This window comes from Chiloscyllium punctatum, chromosome 41, assembly GCF_047496795.1.
Source record: "Chiloscyllium punctatum isolate Juve2018m chromosome 41, sChiPun1.3, whole genome shotgun sequence".
NCBI lineage: Eukaryota > Metazoa > Chordata > Chondrichthyes > Orectolobiformes > Hemiscylliidae > Chiloscyllium > Chiloscyllium punctatum.
Window position 1 is genome coordinate 18,669,085 of NC_092779.1, and position 21,936 is coordinate 18,691,020.

General features: G+C 40.5%; 1 protein-coding gene across 4 annotated transcripts in view; it reads left to right on the forward strand.

The window, feature by feature from the left end:
- The first annotated feature begins 524 nt into the window (after nucleotides 1–524).
- The window catches only part of LOC140464900 (regulation of nuclear pre-mRNA domain-containing protein 1A-like), a 58,605-nt gene continuing 37,193 nt past the window's right edge, over nucleotides 525–21,936 (forward strand). For 2 of the 4 annotated variants that reach the window (XM_072560495.1, XM_072560496.1), the window contains exons 1-4: nucleotides 529–872; nucleotides 10,919–11,048; nucleotides 21,374–21,480; nucleotides 21,587–21,684. In XM_072560495.1, coding sequence (XP_072416596.1) covers nucleotides 722–872; nucleotides 10,919–11,048; nucleotides 21,374–21,480; nucleotides 21,587–21,684 — 486 coding nt within the window. In that variant the 5' untranslated portion in view covers nucleotides 529–721. Of the gene's footprint in view, nucleotides 873–10,918; nucleotides 11,049–21,373; nucleotides 21,481–21,586; nucleotides 21,685–21,936 lie in introns of all 4 variants that reach the window. The other 2 variants (XM_072560494.1, XR_011955013.1) reach the window with 2 other exon arrangements.

Sequence of the window (21,936 nt, forward strand, 5' to 3'; positions counted from 1 at the left end):
CTCCACATGTAAATAAAAGGTGATGGGATACCGGCCTCTGTGGAGTTATTTCAATGATCTAAGAGGGTGTCTAATGAGAAGAAACAGAAAGATAACAGGCCAAATTATATCAAATGCCATCTGAAGGAAAAAAAATACCAGTCCAATACTCTGACTGTAGCAGGTCATAGAGTTTTAACAGCACAGGTGACAGGACCTTCAGTTCATCATGTTCACATCAAACATCAAGCATGCAGCTTCTCTAGTCCCATTTTCCGGCACTTTGCCTGAAGTGTTCACCAAACAGTTCTTCAGTAGAATATGGGACTGCTCATGGACCAATCTCCAATGTCAGGCCCAGGGAGGCGGGCCTGATGACGTCGGGACGCACGACGATCCCGACCACTTTGCCGGTCGGCGTGCGCGATGACATCAGACGCAAGACGACAGTGACCACTTCGCCCGTCCAACGTGCGGCATGACGTCACACGCAGAAAGACATTGACCACTTGGTCGGTCTGCGTGCGTGATGACGTCGAGCGCAAGTTGTTGGCGACGCCGCCGCCATCTTGGCCTGTGTATTGATTCCCGAGTGTTTCTCTGTTTCCCGCCTCCCCCTCACCTCTCTGTCTATCTATCGGCTGGGTCGGAGGTAGAGGTAAGGGAAAGGGGTAGGGGTTGGGGTGGGCTGAATAAAAAGACCCCACCCCCGCCCCTTCCCCCCCCTCCCTGCGACAGGAGAATGTCCGCCTTCTCTGAGTCAGCTCTGGAAAAGAAGCTGGCGGAGCTGAGCAACTCGCAGCAGAGCGTGCAGACGCTGTCCTTGTGGCTCATCCACCACCGCAAGCACTCCAAGACCATCGTGCTGGTGTGGCACCGGGAGCTCAAGAAAGGTGAGCGCGGCCGGCGCCTGGGGCCCACAGCCCGGCACAGTATACACACGCCCAGGATTACAGCAGGCGGGGCGGGAGGGGAGGGGACGGGACATCCTCTCACAGATGGAGAGGCCAGGCTTCACCTTCTACTCCATCAGGCCTTCGCTGCGGTGGGAAGGGGAGCACTTTAAATCTGGTATACACCTTCTTGTCCATGCCATACTGTGCTGAGTTGAATGTGGTGTCTTTTTTTATATCGTTACTTTTATGTCGTCGTACCTGGTGACTGCAGACTTGCCGACTCTTCTTTTTCCCCCAAAAGCAGTTCATCAATTTGGAGCGTTTGTTTCAAACAAGGGAAATCATCGTCTGTTTTAGCTGAGCATTAGGTTACTCTTGGTCTGTAAACACAGCTCCTTGGCCTTCTCAGAATTGTGTATGTTGATATTTAACAAGCATCTTTTGGAGATAAATATGTTGTCATGCCTTAGGCTTCTGTAGTTTTGCATTCCTGTTACCTTGATGCTAATAAGCTGAAGTTTCCGTAGTAATTTCTTATCTATTCTAAATTATGAATAATAATTTGTTCTCTCAATTGTCACCAATATCATTATGCAACTTTTTTGGTCAAGTGGTTGTTTCATTTCATATTGATGTAAACTTAAAACTCGAGGCCCACACTAACTGTAGTGAGTTCAATTAATCATTTGTCTGAAATATCCCAAGAATGTCATTGCTATTTAAAAAGTTAATCTGAAACATTAACATTTAGCACCACAGAATAAAATTAACAAATAACCCAAGACTTCATGCTATCAGCTAGTGATTTGAATGAGTATTGACTAACAAGTAAAGTGTTTTGCAATTCATATTTATTGAATGCTAAGTACAGTTTTAGTGTGGATTAAATTTACTTTACTATTAAGGAAAAGGACAAACACAATCTCTGCAGATTGTGCTGTCAGTTTGATTTGGATCATTGATCAAAAGGAAGTTGGAATTTAGTTGCAATTCAGTGGGGATATTACAGTTTCAAAATGTGTATTAAGGGTAAGTTAATCATACCAAAATGTCAAAAATAGATGCAGTGATCACTGTTTATCTTCTGTAAGCAGAAGGTAAGAAAGGACTAAATAATTCTTCCTGAAAAGCCAAACCAGTGTTGCTGACAAGGACTTTTTAAAAACTGTATGAAGAACATGATGAAGGAAATAAATTTTTTTAATATTTGTTTAAGGGATGTGCATGTGACTGGTATTTATTTCCCATCCCCTAACTGTCTAGACTGCATTTAAGAATCAACCATATTGTGGGTGAGGTACTCCCCACAAACAAGGTAAGAATGGTTGATATTCACTAAAGGATATTAGTGAATCGGGTGGCTTGGTTGTCATTTGGTGTTTTGCTATTTCAGATTTTTTTTCCCAGTGGAGAACAAAGCTGTGAAAAGTAAGATTTGAGAGACAATTTATCATTTCTCCAGGTATATTAGACTCTATTTAAATTCTGAATTGAATTCATACTGGTGTTTCTAATTTAGTTGAAATGGTAACTTGTAGCATCTGATAGTTTCTCCTTTGCTTCATTGGTAGAAAAGCAGCAACATTGCCCAGTAATAAAATAGGTTGCTGTAAATGTGCCAAAGTTTTGGAAGTTGAAAGTCAGAGCTGATGCGGACTGTGTCATGCTCTGACTGCTCTGTCCGTAAAAGAACATTGCGGCTGAATGGAAACATTTGAATTTTAAATTTGGTGGTGGTAGGGGGTGGTCTGGCTGTAGTTGGGGGAAGTAACCTGTTACTGCCAAGAAATAAACTTTCTTGGAGAATTCTTGTCGGTATAGATAGAACCTGGTAGTAGGCACAATATTGAAATAGTACGTGAGCTAAGCTCTTTTAGATGTATTCCAAAGATTCATAGTTTAAGTCCTGTTTTTATAGGCAGGTTTTTTAATTATCTCATTAAAATCGTGTTCTACCACGTAAGTTCAAGTTCAATTTTTGTAACAAGAATTGAGTACTTTTTCAGGTAGGAAATGGGATATTACATGATGAGTGGAGATTATTGCAGATAAGTTGAATGTTTTGATATTCAATAAATGAGAGATTAGAGGAGTGACCATTAAGACTCAAAGTCAACTTGTTGCCAGCATCTAGCTGTTGTCTGATAATGGCAGAATGTAACAAAGTACGAGAAACTGAATGCAGATAGAGCAGTGAGTAGACAGCTCTAGATTTGCTGCTCCAGGGACATAGTTGGAGTTGCTGATTTTGAATACAAGTTGGGAATATGGTAGCTTGAAACTAGACGTGTTACATTATGACTAGCAACAACTTAAACCTCTGTAATTTAAGCAATTTCATAGCTTTGACTCTACCGTTTTTTGCTCAAGTCAGCAGGATCTTGGCTGTAATTCTCTGTTAGTGTTTGGGCATGTGATCCAGCAGACATTTGAGGGAATTCTGCATTGTCAGAGCAAGAACATTTTTCAACTCACACTCTGTTTCAAAATGTCAATCACTGTGGGTTTAAGCTTGTCAGAGTGTCAGAATACAGAAGCAGCCGTTTCGCCCAATGTTTGGTTCTTTTGGCAAAGTTGTCCTATCAGTCCACTGTCCAAACCTGTCTTTGTCCTTCAGTTTTTCTCACTGTTTAAACTCCTATGCTCTTTGAAAAGTTACTTTTAAATCTGCTTTCACTTAAGGCATCCCCCGATTAGTGATTTTTTAAAAAAACATTCACTTTACCTTGCCCTGGTTCTTGTTCAAATTTATAATCAGCTGGGTGATCATTCACTTAGGTCCAGCTATAGCTCATTTTTAAACCCACCTTTTTGTTTCTTTAATTGCCCCATTATTTCCCCATAATTTCCCCATATGTTTTATGCTATCGTTCTTTTTGTGGTTCTAATCCATCTTACCTTTTCTTTATCACAAACTTACTCTTTTGATCTTTGCTGTCTCCCTTTCTCTGACTGTATACATACATCAAATGTTAGGGAGTTCTAACTTTTTCTAGTTCTGATAAGTCATCAGTCTAAAACATTAACTTTGTCTCTCTCTCCACAGATGCTGCTTGATGTAACGAGTGTTTCCAGCATTTTCTGTTTGTATTTCCATTTCCCAGCATCTTCTTTGTTCTGCTTTTATTTTGTTATCTTAAATCTGCTTGATTAGCAACCCTATTGCAGGTTGAAAGTTTTGTCCTGGTTCCGCTATCAAAACCTGTTGTGATTTTAAATGTTCTCCACTCTGCCCATTAACAACATCTGCTGTAAAGAGAAACAATGTTTTCTTTACTTAGTCTCTCCACATTCCAGGTGGTATTTCAGTGTAGCTGAAGTCTAACATCTTTCCTTTGCGTCCTTTCGAAGATGTGCCCAGAATTGGATCCGTTACTCCGGCTGGACTTAACCAGTGATGTATAAAGGTTTAGCATGACTTCCTTATCTTTATTCTCAGTACCTGTACTATACCCAGTATCCAGTATGTTTTTTTATATAGTAGCCTCATCACCCTGTCTGCCACTGTCAAAGATTTGGGCGTATGAATCCCATTTTCTTCGTTTCAACGTTCCTTTAAAATTGTGCCATTTAGTTTATAGACACACATTTTAACCAATAAATCACTTCATGCTTCTCTATATTCCATTTGAGATGTATACCCACTTTACCAGACAAGTTTTTCTGAATTTTCCTACTCTGCTCCTCACTGACTTGCTGTCTTTCCAAGTTTTGTTCAGTAGGCTTTGAAATGACTTCCTCCAGGGGTTGAAGTATCTTTTTCTTTTATAAATCAAAGTAGGAGCAGGCACAGGCTATTTGGCCTCTTGATACTGTTCTGTCTTTCGTTAAGATGATGGCTATTTGATTTTGTTTGAAATTTCAGATTCCCATCTTCCCCTAATAAGCTTTGATTCCTTTTTCCCAAAATCTATCCACCTTTTTGTTTTCAAGCCTTCAATAGTTCTACTGCCTTCTGAGAAGATGTATGAAATTTTGCACAAACCAGAGAGAAAGTTTCTCTCATCTCAATCCTAAAGAACAATCCCTAGACTGGACTCCATCTGAGGAGGAAGCATCCTTTCTACGTTCACTTTGTGAAGACCATTCAGGAACTTCAGTCAAGCCACCTCACTCCTCCAGCTCCAGTGGAAACAGGCCCAGGTCTTTCAATGTGCCTTCATAAACATAATACATTGATACCTGAAATGAGAATAAACCTTTCTTAAATTAGTAAACAAAAGCTTCACACTGCATTCAAGATATGGTCTCACCAATGTCATGTGTAACTAAAGTATAGCATCTTTAAGTTCAGTTCCTCTTGTTATAGATAGCATGTAATTAAGGATAATGGAATGCTATATCTGTGGACTGACTGTCAACTAAATTCCTCTTCTACTCAGTATTCTACAGTCACTTTTTAAAATAACACTCACTTTTGAAAACATTTTCTTGCCAAAATGAGCAACTTTACATCTTCCCACATTCTACTCTGATTGTCAAGTTATGCTCATTCTCTCAACCTATCTGTCTGCTAGCCCCTGTGTCTTCATGACATGCTTTTGTGTTGTTGTGGTTCTGTTCGCCGAGCTTGGGGAATTTGTGTTACAGATGTTTCGTCCCCTGTCTAGGTAACATCCTCAGTGCTTGGGAGCCTCCTGTGAAGCGCTTCTGTGATGTTTCCTCTGGCATTTATGTGTGTTACCTGTGACCTTTGCTACTGTGTCTCCACTCCCTTCATCAAAGTCATTGATGTGAATGGTAAAAAGTTGAGGCCGTGGCACAGATATCACAAGGCCCCACTTTTCACACATTTTCAATCAGGTTCTCAATAATGCATATTGCTTGGCTGACAGGCAACAATCATCTGTTCGTGTTAATAAATTGCCCTTTATACACCTGGATTGTTATTTTCCTTTCATCAGCTTTGATGTAGCGCCTTATCAAATGCCTTGTGGAAATCCAGTAGAGTCCATGTACTGGCTCCACTCATTACGGCGCCTGATTACTCCTTCAGACATTTCTACAAAGCCGTGATTATCTTGATTACATTGAGGTTTTTCGAAGTATCCAGCTATATAACCTCTTTTAATGATCAGTCTCCTTTGCCATGACATGTCAAGTACACTGGCCTTTCTGCTGCCTTCCGGCTTGGATAAGAGGATAAATTTGCTATTTTACAGTCAACTGGAACCTTTCCTGACTATGGGATTTGAAAAATTAATGCTAACACGTCCACTTCATTAGATTGCTATCTTACAACCTTAGGATGATTCCCATCTAGATCGAAATATTTGTCAGCCCACAGTTCCATCCAGTTGCTGGGTAGTGCTTCCCTTGTGATCGTAATCGCATGAGATTTCCCCCTCCCTTTCATCTCTTGTTGTAGAGCTGTTACTGGAATATTTTTTTTGTACCCACTATGGTGAAGGCAGTTTTTCAAGGGCTATCCTTGAAGCTGCTTTTTTTATTCTCATGTATATGTTTTGGCATAGAATTTTATTTTGCTGTCTGAAGCAGAATTGAAAGGTTTCATCAATATCTTCAATTATGAAATTTAAACTTAAATCCACAACACACAAAAAGCACTAATCTCTTAGATACTACAGTATTTAAATTGGCATAAACCAAAAGACATAATTTAACACAAGCTTTTTCAAATAACTTGCATATTAGCTCCTGCAAAAAAAAAGCCATCATTTTGAGAGTATTGTAATAACCCTGATAGCAAGTGTGTGCTGGAAATAGAGCCCTGCTATTCTACAAATTGTCTGAAATGTTAATTTGTCAGACTTTGATCACTATCTAACATGAGAAAAAAAACAGCTTTCATCAATAAGCAAGAAAACAAAAACTAAGTACAAGTGTATCCTCTAAAAGTGGATTCCTAATTACTAATATGCAAACTCAAACTATGCCTCCTTGTAAATCCAGACATGCACACTTTCTTTCACAAATAGAAAGAGCAAGGCTGATAATTTTGCAGAATAGGTGGAAAAATGGGCAAAAAGATACAAATCTATGGATTAAGATTCCCAAAAAGGAGGAAATGACCAAAAGAAATAGGAACAGGATTAGGTCATTCAAGCCCTCAAGTCTACTCTCCCATTCAATAGGACTGCTCTATTTCACTGCCAACCCCGACCCTGTGGTGTCTCTGTCTGCCTCCCTCATTTTTTATCCACTTTAATTTTGAGCAAGTTGGTTTATACGCAATTGATAAATGCTCTTGAGTTTTCAAATGTTTTCCGTCAGGAAGTGGACATTACTGGTAAGGCCTGTGTTTTTATTAGGCAAAAGTGAGGACTATAGATGCTGGAAACCAGAGTTTAGATCAGAGTGGTGTTGTAAAAGCACAGCAGGTCAGGCAGCATCCGAGGAGTAGGAAAATCGGCGATTCAGGCAAAAGCCCTTCATCAGGAACGAAGGGCTTTTACCCAAAATGTTGATTTTCCTGCTCCTCAGATGCTGCCTGACCTGTGCTTTTCCAGCACTACTCTGATCTAAACCCCAGTGTTTTTATTGCCCATCCCTAAATACCCTTAAGGCAGCCCTGCCATCCCCACTTGAACCACAGCAGTCCATTTGGTTAGGTATAGGTACAATCATAATGCTGTTAGGAAGGAATTTAACTCTGACAGTTAAGGGTTAGTGATTATGGTACCAAGTCAGGTTGAGGTGTGGTTCTGAGGTGAACTTTAGGCAATGGTGTGCCTGTGTATTTGCTGTCCTGGCTCTTCTAGATGGTAGAGGCATGGGTTTGAAAGTAAAATTAAATTGTTGGCAAAGTTCAGGTCTGGTAGCATCTGTGGGAAGAGTTAATATTTTGAGTTGGATGACTCTTTTTCAATACAGACAACCTCTAGGCAAAGCTGTATTTATGCTGAAGCTTTAGGGTGAGGTAGCTATGAAGCCCAAAGACAGAAAGAGGTATGAAAGGAGTAGGTAATGAAGGGATTACAGATGGCAGGCGAGGACTGAAGAGAACTTGAATAAGTGATAAGAACTGAGATTAGCAGAGAATGAGTAGTCTGTGCTGAAAACAAATGTGGTAATAGGCCTAAGAGTTGCTCTATTTACAGGTTTGGAAGGTACAACTTCACAACTTTAGCAAGTTTTATTCCAGTCCGTCTTGTTGACAGTACACTTTGCTATCACAATGTGTCAATGGTCAAGGGACTGCATGTTGAAGGAATTAGTTGAGGTGTAAATCAAATAGGCTCCTTTGTTCTGCTTGGTGTCGAGCTTCTTGTGTTGGAGCTGCACTCGTCTGGGCTAGTGGAGATTATTGCATTACACTCCTTACTTGTTCTTTGTAGACGTTAGACAGGCTTTTAAGACTTAGGTGAGTATTCCCCCCACAGAATTTATATGGCTGGTCCACTTTGGATTCTGATCAATGGTAACCCCCAGTATGTTGATTTGTGGAGGAAATTCAGTGATAATGCCTTTGAATGCCGGGGGGTGGTGTTTGAACTGTCCTTGATGGAGATGGCTATTGCCTGACACTTGGTTGGCGCAAATGTCACTTGTTACTTGTGACCCCAACCTTAAATTTTCTCTAAGTCTTGTTGCATTTGGACACCGCCTACAGTATTTCTGAAGCAATCATCAGATTGCTACCTGATCTGATGGGAAGATCCTTGATTAAGTATCTGAAAATGATTGTGCCAATGACACTCTCCTAAGGGTACCTTCAATAGTGGCTGTATTGGCAATCTTCACAAAGCTAAACAAAGTTGATATGACTACTAGATTCTGAATCGCTGCCACTGAATGTCTTTCTGCCAATCAAAAGATTGTGATGCCACCATCTGTATTAAGCTTGTTCAACCTGACATGCTGTAGCATTGTTGTTCATTGTTAGCCACCTGACATCATTAAGGTGGCCGCGGAGCCAGGGACTCCTGGTTGCAAAATATCACTTGCAAATCCGAGGGAGAAAATAAATTTGATACAAATATAGGCTATCATACTTCACGCTGAAAGGTGGTAGATGTAATGTAAAATATATATACCTTGTATTGTTTGGAAGGTTTACTAAGGCATGTCACAGCTATGTGGGTGGTGAGTCGGTAATTTCTATTGGACAGCACCTACATTATAATAACTTGCATTTATAAAGCACCCTTAATGTAGTAATGCCTGTCTTCACAGGACTATAATTGAACAGAATATTATGTGGAGCTTTATAAGGAAATATTAGGGCATGTAAGGAAAAGCTTGGTCAGAAGGAATATCTTAAAGGTGGAATAAGAGGTTTAAGAAGTAAATGCTAGAGATTACAGCTTTAGTGGCTGAAAACACAGTGGCCAATGGTGGAGTGATTTTTGAACTTAGGATACTTGGAAAATCTTCAGTTCTGATTTTGATATGTGGTGTTAGGATGGAGGAGGTTAGAGTGAGAAGTCAGGGCATTGAAATTTTTAAAATCAATGTGTTGCCTAACGGGGTGCTAGTGAATAGTGAAACTAGTCATGTTTCTGGGTGGCACGGTGGCACAGTGGTTAGCACTGCTGCCTCACAGTGCCAGAGACCCGGGTTCAATTCCCGCCTCGGGCAACTGTCTGTGTGGAGTTTGCACATTCTTCCTGTGTCTGTGTGGGTTTCCTCCGGGTGCTCCGGTTTCCTCCCACAGTTCAAAGATGTGCAGGTTAGGTGAATTGGCCATGCTAAACTGTCCGTAGTGTTAGGTGAAGGGGTAAATGTAGGTTCTGGGTGGGTTGCTCTTCGGAGGGTCGGTGTGGACTTGTTGGGCCGAAGGGCCTGTTTCCACACTGTAAGTAATTTAATCTAATCTAAATATTGCTTATTTTGTGATTGCAGCTTGCTTTCTGATTTACTGAAAGTGCTTCGGATCTTTCCTGACTATTTTTAGCCGAATCCTGATGACTATGATTTTATCCGTGTGCCTTCCAGATTTTGGTTACTTCAACTGTAGTTAAGAAATAACTCCCTTTAATATAAGCACCATTGATCTTCATTTTAATGTGGCACTCTTCCGTCTGAACTTTAGGTTCTGGTTTCAAGCAATGTTCCAATAATGAACTCTTATGCTAGGCATGCACCACATTGTTGTATAGAGTTTTCAGAGTACTATTTAGCTGTTGTAAAAGATCCCATGGCCAATTTTTGTTCTTGCCAAAAATAATCCTATGGTCATTACCACTAAAATGTTATTTCATCACTTATCTCATTCCTGGACTTTGGTTAGGCCACACTTAAGAGTATTGCATTCAATTCTAGTTGCCACTTTACAGAAGCATGCGGATGCTTTGGGGAGATTACAGAAGAGGTTTACTCAGATGCTGTCTGGATTAGAGGGTATGAGCTCTAAGGAGACGCTAGAAAAACTCAGGTTATTTTCTCCGGAGTGGCAGAGGCTGAGGGGAGATTTGATAGCTGTCTATAATTTTGAGACGCATTGATATGGTTGACAGTTGAATTGTTCTCCCCCAGAATTAAAATGCCTAAAACCAGGTGGAGACTGCAAAGGAGATGAGGGGCAAGTTTCTTTTTTAAGAGAATGGTGGGAGTCTGAAATGCGCTGCTGGGGTGGTGGTGATGGAGGCAGATACGATGGGGGTGTTTAAGATGCTTTTAGATCAGCATAAGAAAATGCAAGGAATGGAGGGATATGTACTAAAGGCAGGCAGAATGGATCTGTTTAATTTGGCGTTGTGTTCAGCACAACATTGTAGGCCAAAGGGCCCATTCACATGTTGTACTGTTCTATTGTGGACCTTTTTGTGTAAGTTGGGTTGCTCCATTCCTCTGCATTGAAGTACTGGTGAGCATATTTACTAAGGTAAGTGAAATGCTTTAGGACATCATGAAGGCAGTACATAAATTAAAAATTCAGAGATCCCCATTGCTTTGTATGCAGCTTAGTCGGAGTATCAGAAAGTTAAAATGCTCAATCCATGAGTGTATCTTTGTCATATTTTCTTTTTGTGTATTCATTTCAGTTTTTCACAAGAAAGAATAAAGTGCTATAACCCATTAACTAATATTAAGTTACATTAGATCTCTTGACTTTCCTTTTTTCCAATTTTTGTCCACAGCTAAACCAAGTAGAAAGCTGACCTTTCTTTATCTGGCAAATGATGTGATCCAGAACAGTAAGAAAAAGGGACCAGAATTTACCAAGGACTTTGCTCCAGTTTTGGTGGATGCATTTTCACATGTTTCAAGGTACTACTCTGTTCACCGCAAATCTGCCAAGCCAGAGTTCTATTAATAACCTGCCCACTTGTGATATTAAATGCCTGTAATAATCTCATTATTTCAATAGAAATTATTCTGAAACATAAGGTTGTGTTCCAACTTTTTTGTCTGAAAGGCAGTCTATTGTTTCCTTGAAAAATGTCCGCACAATCTCTTCTAAAGGATGTCACTGAATGATCAGGTTTTAGAGAATCAATAACATTTTAACAGTATAACGTGCTTAAAACAAGAGTTTAACTAATAAGGGTGAAACCAAGTTAGGGAGCTATTTCTCTTCTATCTTGAGCATCTTTAAGTTGAGATGCCTTCTTAAATAAAAGTTAAAAGGACATAAATTGTTTAGAATGGTCAATTTAGCAGAGGTGTGCCAAATGTTGTGAAACATTTTTTGGTTTAAACTGACTGTTTATAACCATCTTGGCAACAGCATCATCCATGAAAATGTTCCTCACGTTTTTCTAAGGAGTTCTCAATTTATTGGTATTTTGCACAAAATTTGGTTATCAACAAGCAAACTGCCTTCCCAAACTTTTAAAAAGCTTTTTCTCAAATTAGTCTTGCACAATTCAGCCTCTGACTACCACTCCCACCTAAGTTGTTTTAATAGCCTTTGCAACCTCTGATTGTTCTGCTGCTACTGCACTCTGGCGCCTCTGTAGTTAGCTGCATTTGGTATCATTGGGGTGTGGTAAGAATGGAAAATAATCATGGACTTCCACCACAGCATTGAGAGCTGAGTGATGAAAGAAAAAAGAAAACATTTGAAAGATTGACTTGTGAAACTGAACTTTAAGAGAATCAGCTATTACTGTGCTGTATAAAATGTACCTAACTAGAATGAGGAGGTAGGTCAGGATCTGGACTAGTACAATGATAGCAAGTAACCAGGTGAGTCTCATTTTCCTCTTTACTCTTTCAAAACAGCAACCGGAATCAATCCTGACTGGCCCACTACTGTAGTCTGTGAAAATGCAACTGTACCTGTCTAGGAGGAGGTGCTATTATCAAAAAGGAAAGAATCGCAAATCTTAACTTATATGTTTTGAATGGGAACTGTTCACATGCATTCACCCTTATACCACATTCTGATCTAACATTTGTTCCATATGCAAGGAAGGCAAAAATGTAAAAGGGACTTGAGGGGCAACTTTTTCATGCAGGGAATAGTGCGTGTATGGAATATGCTGCCAGAGGAAATCGTGGAGGCTCGTATAATTACAACATTTTAAAAGGTATTTGGATGGGTACATGAATAGGAACAATTAAGGGGAAATGTCCCAAATGCTGGCAAATGGGACCACATTAATTTTGAATATCTGGTTGGCATGGGCAAGTTGGACCAAAGGATCTGTTTGTGTGCTGTACATCTCTGACTGTCATTAGGGAAATATCCCAAAAAGCTTGGAGTCTAAGACCTAGCCATTTAAGGGCCTTAAAGACTAGGGTTTAATGGACTACTTTTTATACAAGTGCTTTGAATCTGTCTTTTCTCCTCAATTTGAGGATTTCACTTTAATATGTTTCACAGAGCCTCACTGTGTTCACTGTTTCTTACACTTCTCTCTATCCCAAATCAATAGGGTATTCCCTGTCCCCAGTTTTCATGCCATCATCCTCCATGTGCACCATCAATTTTTTTTTTTCTTTGCCACTTTCGATGCCTCCAACATAATGGTGTTATCAAAATATCATCTCAACTCTGAATGGGCTGCTGTACCCTTGCAACATTTCCTTTCCATTTAAGCACAGCCGATGCAAGACCTCCCCACCTCCAGAGCCCTAAACACTACTTCCAGGTGAACTGGCAGTTTACTCTTTTGACTCACGATATAATTATAGTTTGCAGCATGAATCTGCATTGAGACTCCTGCCGCACAGGTTGGATATTTGATTTGCCTAACATTGCAGTGCAGTTGGCAAGATATGGCCTGAGCTTCCAGGCTTGTTATTTTATTTCCTAGATGTCACTCTTTCTCAGGGCCCCTCTATTCTCTGCCTCTTAGACTATTACAGTGAAACTCAATATATTCCTGAAGAACAGGACCTCATCTTTTGATTTGTCATTCTACAGGTAGAAGCCCTTTATCCAAAATCTAAAAAGTTCCAAAGTCTGAAGGTTTCTTTTTGTGAAGTTTTTTCTCATTAACAAGATTGTTTGACGTGCAAACAGTTAACCCAACTCCACACCCATTCGATGCATGTCACTCAGATGCAACGTGGTGGGCGTGGCCCAGCACCAGCAGGCCCCAATTCTGTCTCAAGGACCGTTTTACTCAGTGAGTCTGCTCCTCCGGTAAGAATTTTAAAAATTTCACCATCAAACTGTCACATTCTGAAATTCAAAAAATTCTGAATTCCGAAAACCAGCTGGTCCCGAACATTTCAGAAAGGATTATGCACCTGTACAGATTTCTGGACTCAACATTAGATTCTACACTTTCCAATCATAAGGTCTGATCTTGTTTTTTCAATTGGGTGGCTTTTGATTTTTATTATTTCGATTCACACTGATCCCAGGGTGAAACCCAGTTGAATGGACCATAAGTGTGGAGTTTGCATGTTCCCCCTGTGTTTGTGTGGGTTTCCTCCGGGTGCTCTGGTTCCCTCCCACAGTCCAAAAATGGGCAGGTTAGGTGAATTGGCCATGCTAAATTGCCCATAGTGTTAGGTGAAGGGGTAAATGTAGGGGAATGTCTGGGTGGGTTGCTGTTCGGAGGGTCGGTGTGGACTTGTTGGGCCGAAGGGCCTGTTTCCACACTAATTAATCTAATAAGTATTTTCTAACCTTTTTGTAGCTTGTATACCCTGGTAATCAATCACTGAACATATTTGTAAGAAGTTGACAATGTTTTTTGCTTGCATTTAATAAACATTGATGTTCTTTTGTTAAAAGTACATCATTTATTAAATGCAAGCAAAAAACAATTTCTATATTTTGAACGAGTTGCAATCACATTTTTACAAATATTATAAAAATTCAATCCTTCTAACCATCTTACAGGTAATCGAGCCTCCACCTGGTTTCCAGTTTAGTCCCTCCTTCAGTTGGCCCAGCTGTTCTTGGTTTCTTTTCAGTAAATGTCTATATTCGCTCAGTGCTATTTCTTTGTTCATATTTCTTCCTGAGACTCTTAAACTGATAACAAAGCTCACTTATTTCTTTCTTGTTCCTTAAAAACCTCTGTCACTGATTATTATACCACTCGGCTGCTTTAGTGCTGACTGTTTGCGAGACTGCTAAACAGCACTACTACCCTTTTTATAGTTGAGGAACAATAAGTGCTGCTCAATTTAGCGTGCTACTATAGTAGCCTTAACCTTCTGACTTAGTGTAATAGAGATGTACAGAATGGAAACAGACCTTTCAGTCCAACTTGTCCATGCATACCAGATATCCCAACCCAATCTAGTCCCACCTACTAGTACCTGGCCCATATCCCTCCAAACACTTCCTATTCATATACCCATCCAAATGCCTTTTAAATGTTGCAATTGTACCAGCCTCCACCACATCCTCTGGCAGCTCATTCCATGCCCATACCACCCTCTGTGTGAAAAAGTTGCCCCTTAGGTCTCTTTCTGGTGCAAAAATGGCTTCTAGTGGTGTTGAGTGCATGTTTGTTGTATGAGAGAATGGAAGCAGAATGAATACAAGAGACCAAACTGAGTTGTGCGTAATCATCAGCCAGAAATACAAAGTGAATAATGAATTTCCTGCCTCCTTCTAAGCTCTCCTTGTGCACACAAGTCTGTTTCCGGCCAATTCAGTCTACATATTGGGAAATTAGAGTGCACTGATTAGGATGTACTGGTTTTAGTGCCAAAGGCATGCTCTAGTAGTTAGTTTTTCAGTAAAGTACAATGCTGGCATCTCTCTAATGTGCAAAATTATCTTGGTGTGTCCAGTTCACTAACATCTTTGCAATCAAGTGGCCCTTTTCTTATCAGCTATCCTTATTTTGGACCACTTGTCTCCAAATCTCATTATAGTCTTCCAAATGTGGAAAAACAAACTGAATTCCAGAGATAAAGTACGAATGACTGCTTTTGACATTAAGCCAGTATTTGACTGAGCATAGTATTACAATGATGGACCAGAACCCCAGAGTATTTGCAAACAATGTTTACTTTTAATATGAAAATCTTTTTTTTAAAAAAAAAGAGAACGGCCAGAAAACACACACAAACCTGCAGATTTAAATTCAGTGTCTGGCAAAGTCCTGTGTGAAACCATTGAAATGCCATACAGGGAAATTGTCAAGGAAACTTGAAGCAAGGAGAGACTTTAACAAGGAGATAACAAGGACTAACCATCTCCACATCATCAGTGAGCCACTTTTTGTAGGTGTGTCTGATTTACCCTTCTGGAGTACACAACACAGAGTTTTAAAAAGCCAGCTTCAACTCTCGAGTCGATGAGTGTATCAGCCTGACTTTTGGCGTTTGCATTTTGTTGCAGTCACATTTTCAAAACTGTCCCACAGTCATCTCAGTGCTGCAAGTCAATTAGAAGGGAGACCTGCTCACTCTGAATTCTGGAATTCAATCCTAGTCGAAAGACATAAAAAAGAATGAATCTCAACCAATCTGCAAAATTAAGGACCATGAAGCCAACTGTTCACCTAACGTCATGCAACTAGTAATCTCCACTGCAGCGTTCATATAACTTTGAGCAACTCTGAGACTGATATGTATATTTTGTTATATTTTTGTACTTGCCTCATTTTTAATCTGTATGTTATTAAATTTGTGTTTAAATAAAGTTTTACTGTTAATTCAAGAAAGCCTGATTAAGTTAGCCCCTCTTATCACCGGTTCATTTAGTCATAGAGATGTACAGTATGGAAACAGACTCTTCGATCCAAACTGTCCATGCCGACTAGATGTCCCACCTACCAGCACCTGGCCCATATCCCTCCAAACACTTCCTATTCATATACCCATCCAAATGCCTCTTAAATGTTGCAATTGTACCAGCCTCCACCACTTCATCTGGCAGCTCATTCCATACACTTACCACCCTCTGCGTGAAAAAGTTGCCCCTTAGCTCCCTTTTATATCTTTGCCCCCTCACCCTAAACCTATGCTGGAGTCTAGTTCTGGACTCCCCGACCCCAGGGAAAAGACTTTGCCTATTTACCCTATCCATGCCCCTCATAATTTTGTAAACCTCAGCCTCCGACACTCCAGGGCAAACAGTCTTACCCTCTTCAACCTCTCCCTATAGCTCAAATCCTCCAACCCTGGCAACATCCTTGTAAATCTTTTCTGAACCCTTTCAAGTTTCACAACATCTTTCCGATAGGAAGGAGACCAGAACTGCATGCAATATTCCAACAGTGGCCTAACCGATGTCCTGCACAGCTGCACCATAACCTCCCGACTCCTGTACTCAATACTCTGACCAATAAAGGAAAGCATACTAAATGCCGCCTTCACTATCCTATCTACCTGTGACTCCACTTTCAAGGAGCTATGAACCTGCACTCCAAGGTCTCTTTGTTCAGCAACACTCCCTAGGACACTTCTTATTAAGTGTATAAGTCTTGCTAAGATTTGCTTTCCCAAAATGCAGCACCTCTCATTTATCTGAATTAAACTCCATCTGCCACTTCTCAGCCCATTGGCCCATCTGATCAAGATCCTGTTGTAATCTGAGGTAACCCTCTTCACTGTCCACTAGACCTCCAATTTTGGTGTCATCTGCAAACTTACTAACTCTGCCTCTTATGCTCGCATCCGAATCATTTACATAAATGATAAAAAGTAGAGGACACAGTGGGGATGTGTTCCTTTTGTAATTAACTTTGCAACTAACTAATGAGACAGGTGAATAAAGAAGGGGAGCCATCTCATCTATCCTCCCCAGGAAGCTTAACACTTTGTAGTATCCTATGTAGAACAGCTAGAGATATGGTCATAACAGTAACAGCATGGCGATCATGTAAAATTGAAGTTGATGCGAATCAGGTGGTATTGAAGGGGATGTGTGGAAACGTCCACCTGTTGGAGTCACACCTAATGCAAAGGAAATGTTTGTGGTTGTTTACGTTTTAGCCTAATCATCTCTGCACCCCCAGTGTGACATTGCCAGAGATTTCCTTTGGTCAGGATTAAGGCCAAGGTTGCTACAACTGCTGCTGCAAAGATGCTACCTCTATCATAATATCAGAAATGGACACGTTCAGTGACGACTGCATTCTGTTCAACTGTATTGGCATCTCGTTTAATATTGAAACAATTCATGCCTGTATATCGCAAGACTGGGAAAGCATTCAGAGTTGGGGGGGGTGGTGGGGTTAGGTGGCAAGAAATGTTTACCATTTGTATTACCAATGTTTGTGGAAGACAGCGACCATCTCTGATAAAAAGAATTCTACCTCCCCTGGAATTCAGAATTGTCATTGCTGAAATCTCTAGCTTCGTTGTCTGTGGATTGTTATAACCAGCAATTTTACTTGATTAACTGTACAAATATAGTGCCACTAAATAAATTTGAGCTTGAGAATCCTGCAGTACTGATCTCCTCTCCTAAACACCTTTCTGTTCTTTCCATCATAAACAAGGTGCATGTCAGAATATGATAGATTCTCCAGTTGGTTGGATGTATGCAGTGTCCAAACATTGGTGCTTGTAAAGCACAGCTGATGAGACAGTATCCGAGGAGCAGGAGAGTCAATGTTTCGAGCATAAGCTCTTCATCAGGAATGAAGAACTTATGCTCGAAACGTTGACCCTCCTGCTCCTCAGATGCTGCCTGACTGGCAACACACTTCTTTTATTGTGATCTCCAGTATCTGCAGTCCTCACGTTTTTCCTGGATGCATATAGTACCAATAATCCACTAGCTGTACACCAGTCTCCCCACCCTGCAAAGGAAATCGGGGTTGGGCAATAACTGGCCCTGTTCCAAAACCACCACATAGTGTGGATGTCACTTTTTAAGAAAAAAAATTGCTCTCCTGGAACTCATCCACAAGATACGTCGATTCCAGCACCTCTTTCTATTGCAATGGTGTATCATACAAGGATGCTTTTCCATTTCCTTCCGTGTACGTATCAGTCATGGAGCTTCTAGTATCATTTATTTGGGTGAGCCCAGGAAAGAAGAATTGAAAGCAAAATATCCTTGGTGGTGTCTGTACTATGTTAATAATCCATGTATTCACCTAACAACAAAATATTTTTCAAAGAATTAAGTAATCTTTCTTTATGGTGAATCCATCAATTCTAAAATGGATAACACTGAATGAGCAACAACTCAACCAGAAGGCGAATATAACAAGCTGAGAAGTTACGTGGGGATTTCTACCAGATTCCTGGGCTAAAATGTAAAGGGGCAAAAGTTGACGTCCCACCAAATAAAAAGCAAAAGAACCTTGGATGCTGGAAATCTGAAACAAAAGCAGAAATTGCTAGAAAAGCTCAGCAGTTCTGGCAGCATCTGTGGAGAGAAATCAGCGTTAACGTTGCGGGTCGAGTAACCTGAGGATGCATTTCCCCTGTTCTGAGGGAGGGTCACTTGACCTGAAACGTTAACTCTGATTTCTCTCCATAGATGTTGCCAGATTTGCTAAGCTTTTCCAGCAATATCTGTTGCAGTCCTTTTCGTTTGAGTTTGAATTTCCTTTAAATTTAGTTTGAGTTTGAACCAGGCTACCATCATGGAATCAATTTATTTTGTGTCCACCTGGAGAATAACGAAGACTCATGGGAGCTGTTCTTGGCACCTTATTCAACACCGTATTCTCAATGCAAGAGTCCACCTACTGGCAATAAGTGGTATCAGTCCTAAAAACACAGACTGCCTTTATACCATTTTAACAGGGTCTGGATTAGAGTGGTGCTGGAAAAGCACAGCAGGTCAGGCAGCATCTGAAGAGCAGGAATATCGACGTTTCGGGCAAAAGCCCTTCATCAGGAAGTGTCTAGTTGATTTTAACTCGACTGCGAACCCTCTTGCCAGCATCTGCAGTCCTTGTTTTTACCCATTTTCTTAACAGTAGTGCCAGACAGCCTATTTTAGCCACTTGACCTAGATTGTTCTGAAAGGCACTATATAGTCGACATGTGCAGGAGTCCATAACTTAGTGTGAAAAGCATACTGGAATATATTTTGATTGTTCCTTAATGATAATTTCTTTGTTAATGTATGTTTAATTCTGCTATATTTTATATCTGAGAGCTTTATGAAATGTCAGTTGCTTCTAATAATTGGTTCTCAAAATAATCAAACTAATCATTTTAGTATAGAGTTTATCTGTGGCAGTTTGGTCTGCTTGACTGCTCCACATTTTTTTCTTGGTGCATTCCCCTGAAATCTATGTAATCGGTGAAAAAAACATTTGTGGGATTTTTAGCAAATTGCATTCATTGTGACTAAACATATTAGTCACAATCAAATGATGGAGCAGATTCAATGGACCAAACAATCTAATTCTTCAATTTATTTTATGTTTTATAATGTTTATGATCTGTACTGTTAGTTCTAAAAATGATGTGCTATAATGGAGGGAAGCACAACAGTCAAATTGCACACGTAGGTCAGTTAGAGCAATAATCACCTAACCAATTTTTAAATGGTATTGAGGGACAAATGTGGCCAGCATATGGAGCCTTCCCGGCCATGTTCTGACATTGTGTGGGACCTTAAGGCATATTTGATACCACAAGGTGACGCACAGGAGATGACCAAGAATTGTTAGGTAAAGGGCTGTTTTATGCATTTAGATGAGGTGGAGCCCATCAGCCCTTTGAAGTAACTGATTTAAGGAAGATCATTCAAGCTAAAACAAACACCCTCCATCTGGCCCTCACCCACCAGGAGAAGAAGGGCACCTACATAAGACTACTATTCATAGACTTCAGTTCTGCATTTAACATTATTTTTCCTCAACACCTAACTGGAAAACTGAGTCAGCTGGGCCTATATACCTCCCTTTGTAACTGGATCTTGGACTTCCTGACTGGGAGACCTCAGTCAGTCCAAATTGAGAACATCTCCAACACCATCACACGGAGCACAGGGGCCGCCTAGGACTTTGTGCTCAGTCCACTGCTGTTCACCCTGTTGACACACGACTGTGCGGCGATGCACAGGTCAAATCACATCAAGTTCATGGATGATACAATTGTAGTGGGTGTCATCAGCATGAGTGACGAGTCAGCATGCAGAGAGGAGGTGCAGCAGCTGATGGACTGGTGCAGACCCAACAACCTGTCTCTGAACATGGACAAGGTGAAAGAGATGGTTGTTGACTTCAGGTGGGCACGGAGTGACCACTCTCTGCTGGACATCAGCTTCCCTGTGGAGATCATTAAGCACACCAGATTTCTTGGAATCTCACCTGGACCCTCAACACTAGCTCCATAGCCAAGACAGTCTAGCAGTGTCTCTACTTTCTGCACAGGCTGAGGAAAGCCCACGTCCCCATTCCCCCCCATCCTCACCACATTTCACAGAGGGTTCATTGAGAGTACTCTGAGCTGCTGCATCACTGCCTGGTTCAGGAATTGCACTGTCTCTGACTGTAAGACCTTACAATGGATAGTGAGGACAGCTGAGAAGATCATCGGGGTATCTCTTCCCTCCATTGTAGACATTTACACCACACACTGCATCCGAAAAGCTAACATCATTGTGGAAGATCCCACACATCCCTCACTCAAACTCCTCTTCCTCTTGCCATCTGGCAGAAGATACCGGAGCATTCAGTCTCTCACAGCCAGACTGTGCAACAGTTTCTTCCCTCAAGCCATCAGGCTCCTTAACTTAGTATGATCGGACTCTTTCCCCATATGAAATTCTTTGCACAACTTCGAATTGCTGCTAGAAAAATGTCTGATTTTATTGTTCTTCGATTACACTAACTAGCGTGTTTTGCACTACTTACGCACTTTATGCCGTGCACAAATGTGTAGTTTGCGCTGTCCATGTAGCAACCTCAGTTGTGGAGGAAAGCTGTCTCGTTTTTCCTGTATCTGTTGTATTTGATAGAAATGATAAATAAAAAGCTACTCTACTCAAAAGAACAGAGGAAAGTTTTAATGTTTTAATGTTTAAAAGCAGTGAGCAAAGGAGTGAAGAGAATATCATGTAATATTTCCTTTAATAGTAGTCAGCAGCTGAATGGGTTCAGGGGTTTTTATCTGTTACATTTGTTGTTTCCTTATTTGTTAATACCCACTGAAATAAATGTTTTAGACAAGTTTACTTCCTGTGCAACAATGCGTGTTGCACAGATTTGGAGGTGAAATTGACTCTAATGGCATGTTGCTTTCTTATTTGACAGTGAATCTGATGAGAATTGTAAGAAGCACTTGGAAAGAGTGTTAGCTATTTGGCAAGAAAGGATGGTTTATGAAAACAACTTCATCGATCAGCTTAAGCAAATTCTTTGTAAGTATAAATATGTAGACTTTGGCAGTGGAAGGTTCAAGGACTTCTGTTTTAACTCTTGACTTTTCAAAATAAATGTTACATTTGTCTTTTGCTGCTTGTTAAGTAACAGAAAAAAAGGCCAAGAAACGTACCTTTGAACAGATACAGGAGGAAGATGATGATGACTATCTTTCTAACAGTACTCCCAAAGAGCCACCAGAGGTAATTGCCGGGTTATTTAATAAAAAATGACTAATGCATATAGTTTGCACATCTGAAAACCTATGGGTTTTTGTCAGATGAGCTCCACTGGTCAGAATTCAAGATTGTAATCACTCCCTAGAATTTGGTTACAATTGCTTCAAATTAAAGTAATTTGATAACGAAGCCAAACCAAAACGAAAACCCAGTGTAATAGATACCTGGTAGTCTGTGGGTGTCTGTGAGGATGCCATTCTTTTAGCACTTCTTGTT